Genomic DNA, 5,747 nt, shown 5'->3' on the forward strand with positions numbered 1-5,747 from the left:
TCTATATTATGATGTTTAGATATACATTAAATTTATGAATATTTAAGGAATTACTAGTGTTGTTGATTGTATATTTTGTTTAGATAAATTTTTGTTGTCTTATTTTTTTAAACAGCCTAACCATGCTTTTATTTTTTGTAAATAAGTCAGGCCACACGCAGACAATTATATTTATAACAGGTAACAGGCTTGGTCAAACTGACATATTTAAACACAGACTTAATCGTTTAAGACCAAAGCTCGACTCGACTCGGCCCGTTAACACCCCTACCTTTACCTTTATCACCAAACTTGCCCAAAACCAAAAGCGTGTGTAATTATTGGCCTCCCAACATTTTACCTTAGGTAATAGGTATTGGTTGGGATTTAAGTTTTTCCAACTATTATTTTGACAACATAGAAAAAAAATCAAAACAGTAAAGAAGTTTTTAATTAATCGTATGTTAGGTGTAACAAAATTCTCTTATATTTTATTTCTATCTTGCATTTTATTTTTAATAAAACAACAATCAAGCAAAAAAAAAAATCAACTAATGAAGAGATTGGAAGCGCTTTTTTTTTATTATTAATTGCCAACAAAAATTCTATAGAATTTTATTAATTGCAACGTACTGTAAACACACTATAAAATAAAATATTTGAATCTTATTAACCGTAACATACGTTAAGAATGGTACAAGAGCACAAAACCCATTGCAAGGGATACATTCATGGGCCCAGCGATAAACTACAATAAGTGGGCCGACATCACATCTCAACCCAAAACTTTAAGGCTGTAAGTTTATGGGTGTTTTGTACTTATATAGGTCTATATTTAATCGATGTGGTACTTTTTTATAACTCATACTTGAATACTTCCAACAATATATTCATTTTATATTGTATCCGTTAAGGATTTTCCTCGAATATTTTTTATTTTTATAAGGGTACTGATGATTAATAATTAATTATTAATATTTAATAAGGTGTCTTATTTATTTAAAATATAAATACTAAATATTTACTTTTATATTTTAAGTTATATTAAATATCGACCATTAATTATCCATGAATATCAAACTCTTGCAAAATAAAAAAGATACTGGCTATCAAAAAAAAAAAAAAAAAATACTAGAAGAAGTTATTGCGTTGAATGAGCGTTGCACTAGATAATTAATTAGGGGAATCATTTATAATTTTATATTTTATTTATAAAGTTATACTTACAACTTATTTTCATTTACAACTTCATATAATCATATCTTAATCATTGTTTTTTGTCGGTTATTATTTCGCAAATCAAACTCTTTAATAAATTATTAATTCGCAATAAATGAAAACCATTCATTAACAAAAATCAACAATTAAAATATAGTTATAAAAGATTATAAACAAAAATAGATGGTAAGTATAACATTTAACTTCTTTTATATTTGTAAATAAATAAATTATAGCAACAGTTTGAAAAAATAGATACAAAAGTGAGAAATTTTCTCGATAAAATTATAAAATATCTAGGGAGCATTGACTGTCAAAATGTGCTTATATTTTATTAATAAACTTTTTTAATATTATTGAAATGAATTATAATTATATAATAAAAATTAAGAAGTCTTTAGAAAATAAGTATAATTTATTAGAAAATAAGCAAAATTTTATTTTTATTATGTTTATATTTATTTTTTTTGGTAAATTATCTTCAAATGATTACTGAAATATTTATAATTTATCGCGTTATAATTTCCTTTAATTTTTTGAATAAATAACTAATAATGACAATTTAAAAATAAATATTTTTTTTCAAAGATATAAGGAAAATAACTAATATAACACACGCGGAAAAATACAAGAAAAATATATAGGGTTCGTTTTTTCTGCAGTTACTGCAGATAAGTTATCTGCAGTAAGTCCAATACGACGTCGTTTTGGACGGAAATCACGATGTTTTTGTAATTTTAATTTATTTTAAGGTTATAATAGTCTTTATATTTATAATTTTTTAAGATTTTAAAACCAAAACGACGTCGTTTTTAAAATAAATGCACATAACTTATATGCAGTAACTTAAGAAATATTTTTTCCAAATATATATAAGAAAAATCTGAGATTATAAAGTAGGTGCATGTTTGTTTTTAGATTAATGTAAGAGATGGGGTTTAGAGTGATTGTGATTAAATTCCGCAAGATTTTGTGTTTTGACAATTAACTTGGAAGCCAAAAGAAGCTATATTCACTCGAGTCAAGAGGTCAGGGGCCAACAATCTCACAAACTGTATTTTTTTTTTTTTTTTGGTGTCGTTTCGTCTCGTCGTGATAATAATTTTTTAAGATCGTGCCTCTCAAAATTTCTAGAACCCACGTCACTTAGGGGGTGGGGTTTGGTTTGTTTGGGTTTTCCCCTTTGCGTCTATTTATAAAAGAGTTCCCCGTGGAAAATTCGAGAATTTCACTCTATTGACAATTCCTCTTTTTCTTGTTTTTTGTTTTTTTTGCTCTGTGCTCTCTCTGGGAAGTTATGGTATTTGTCACCCAAATTCATTTCGTTCTGCTTTGGACCCATGGATTCTGATCGTCACAGAAACAGAAAGCCTTCTCATACCTTGTTTCACTCTCGCTTCTTCCTCTTTGGATTCTATTGCTGGGACTGGGAATTCTTAACCGCTCTCCTCCTTTTTAGTTCTTCTTCATAAACTTCTCAATCCCCCCTCCATAAATATACTTGATTTTCTATTTTCCCCTCTTTTTCTTTTTACAATTACATTAGATTTAAGTGAGAAAAAAGTGAATATTTTTTTTTTTGGTTGGATAAAAGAGTAAATTTGTGAGGTAGGTGAAGGGTAAATCGGGAAGAAATGTCGCAGCGGTCGGCACCGGCGCCGTTTTTGTCGAAGACGTATCAGTTGGTGGAGGATCCGACCACCGACGACGTGATTTCGTGGAGCGAAAGTGGCAACACTTTTGTGGTGTGGAAACATGCTGATTTCGCTAAGGATTTGCTTCCCAAGTACTTTAAGCACAACAACTTCTCAAGCTTTGTTCGCCAGCTCAACACCTATGTAAGTGTCTTGTTCCCCCCTCATCAATGTTTTTTTATTTAATTTTTTTATTTTTTATTTTAATGTTGAATTGAATCATTTCCGATTTCTCGTTAGGTAGACTTTTAGAACAAGGTTGTGTAATTGTGTTGTTTCCTCCTTGAATGTTAAATTGAATCTGTGTAAGTTGGTATAGTCATGACTCATGACACATATTCATGCTGTTATGAAACCAAAATTATGTTTTGTAGATGTGTAGCATTTTATGATAGTTGCATAACAGATTCATTTTAAATTTGATGTGAAAATTAATAACACTTGCTTGATTTTATTTTATTTTAATTGCAATTTAAGTGAGGGATTGGAATCTCATGTGGAATTTTCTGCCCAAGGTTCTTTTGACTTTATATGGAATAAAATTATATAGGATCGGTTGCTTTGAATTTGTCTCTTGTTTGTTGAAATATCCTTTTTGACCAATGTTTTTAAATACCTTTCACACCAAATTCTTGTTTCTTGGAAATTTACTCCACAATATAGTTCAAGGAATAATGTAAGATTGGAATGAGAGATTTATGTGTGGCATAAATCACGTGTTGCCTAGTGGTGTACATCTTTCGTGTTAGGTGGCCTAATTGGAAGAATTTCTTTTGGGGAAAAAAGGTTTTGATTTATTATTATTTTTGTTTTTTTAGTAAAGATTTTGGTTTATTTTTGGTTTAGTAATGAATTTATTTATTTTAAGTAAAGAATTTCTTTTTGTTGATTTGTAAACTTAAAGAAATGATAAAAAAAATTCCTATTGGAAACTGCATTTATAGCAAAATAAAAAAATTTAACTATATTGCTTTTACATTCACAAAAGTAATGTCTCAATACGCCGCACTGAATAACACTATTTAAAGAAATTCTAAATTTGAAAATTTCTAAATTTTCTAATTACTCAAAAAGGAAAGGAAAAAAATTAAAAATGAAGAAATTTTGAACATCAGATGCCTTTTTAGGATTTCTCTTTTCCTTTTTGACTGATTAAAAGATTATTAAGCTGATGTACTGAGAAAATGGATAAACAAGTTTCTTTAAATTAATTAAGTAGTAATTATTTATATTTTTTATTTAGAATGTATATTTTATGTTATTAAAATTTAAAAATATATATATGTTTATTTATTTTACTTTATAGAGACAACTCTATTTTAGCCACTTTAAATGACTCGTATGATTGAGTCAGGTTTTATAGCACATTTGAATTATTGCCTTTCGTTATATTATTAAAGAAACTTGTCTATTAACAACAGGACTTGTATTATTTATAAAAAATGGATAGATTTTTCATATTTCTATAAATTTGTTGCCAAAGATAAATGAAAAAAAATAAATAATAAATTTCTTGTTTATTATTAATCAGGGATTCAGAAAAATCGTTCCTGACAAATGGGAATTCGCCAACGAGTATTTCAAGCGAGGACAGAAGGAGCTTCTCGCCAAGATCAGTCGGCGGAAGACGGTGGTCCAATCGCCGGCAACCGGAAAATCCGGAGGCGGTGGCGGAAACTCCGCGTCGAACTCTGGCGGCGACGACATGGGGTCGACATCGACGGGATCTGTGGAGACAACGACACACTGCGGCGATTTATCGGGCGAGAACGATAAATTGAAGAAGGACAACGAGAAATTGAGCTGTGAGCTGGCGCGGGCGAAGCAGCAGTGCGAGGAGCTGGTAGCTTTTCTGAGGGACACTCTCAATGTGGGCCCTGATCAGATAAACCGCATCATTCGGCAAGGAACTTGTGGGTCCAGCAACGATGCTGTGCGTTTTGATGATAACAATAATGATAATGACGAAAATGTGTTAGGTGAATGTGAATGTGAAGGTGAAGGTGGAGAGAGTTTGAAACTGTTTGGGGTTTGGTTGAAGGCAGAGGAAGGGAAAGAAAAAATGAAGATTGATGCTGCCAATGGTAACTGCCGCAAGAGAGGGCGCGAAGACCCAATGGGTGCTGCTGCTAAGGAGTTGAAGACTGTTGTCTAGGACATATGACAAGGTTGTCCTACGTCATCATGAAAAATTGTTTGGCTTTTAATCCTTAGGTAATAGTTGTTAATTGATGGTGTTTTGTAGTTTGGTTTGCTGATGCTGTGGAACTGCAGGACTAAAGTAAACAATACTAATAAATAATGAAGCAGTTTATATTTACAAACTTTTACAAATTACATTATATTTTTTCGGAATACTCGTTACGTTATGTTCTCCCGAGAGAACATAGTGTAATTTGTAAAAAAATTCAAAAAAAGTTTGTAAATTGATCTTTCCCCGTAAATGATTAGCATGTGTAGTCTGTATGACATTCGTAAGTTTGAATTTAAATTAATCATGTGTTTTAAACTTTTAGGGTGCTTTTGTTTTTGCCAAAAAAAAATTTGGACAGGACAAGATTTCTGTTCAACGTTTGATTTTCAAAAGAATGATAGGACAACAAACTAAATTTTGCGGGACAGAATAAAAATATAAATATTTGTTCCTAACTAAATCAGTGGATAAATTTTAGGTAAAATGAATCTTATTTTAAAAGATGTAAAGTTGTGTCATTTTAAGAGAGAGAAAGAAATAGATAAGGAGGAAAGAGAGTTGATAAAAAAAATAAAGGTGTAAGTCTCATCTGAAAGGATATAAGTTGTGTCATTTAAAAGAATAAATATTTTTTCCATAAATTTTTGTATCACACCGTAATT

At 30.2% G+C, this 5,747-nt stretch overlaps 1 protein-coding gene across 1 annotated transcript; it reads left to right on the forward strand.

Moving 5' to 3' along the window:
• Positions 1 to 2,397: 2,397 nt before the first annotated feature.
• LOC133313009 (heat shock factor protein HSF24-like) lies at positions 2,398 to 5,217 on the forward strand. Its single transcript, XM_061514306.1, has 2 exons — positions 2,398 to 3,035; positions 4,423 to 5,217. The coding sequence occupies exons 1-2, from the start codon at positions 2,832 to 2,834 to the stop codon at positions 5,044 to 5,046; spliced, it is 828 nt and encodes a 275-aa protein (XP_061370290.1). The 5' UTR covers positions 2,398 to 2,831; the 3' UTR covers positions 5,047 to 5,217.
• The last annotated feature ends 530 nt before the right edge of the window (positions 5,218 to 5,747 follow it).

Source organism: Gastrolobium bilobum, unplaced genomic scaffold, assembly GCF_033153095.1.
Source record: "Gastrolobium bilobum isolate Gb01-03AN ecotype WA unplaced genomic scaffold, APGP_CSIRO_Gbil_v1 utg70835, whole genome shotgun sequence".
Taxonomy (NCBI): domain Eukaryota; kingdom Viridiplantae; phylum Streptophyta; class Magnoliopsida; order Fabales; family Fabaceae; genus Gastrolobium; species Gastrolobium bilobum.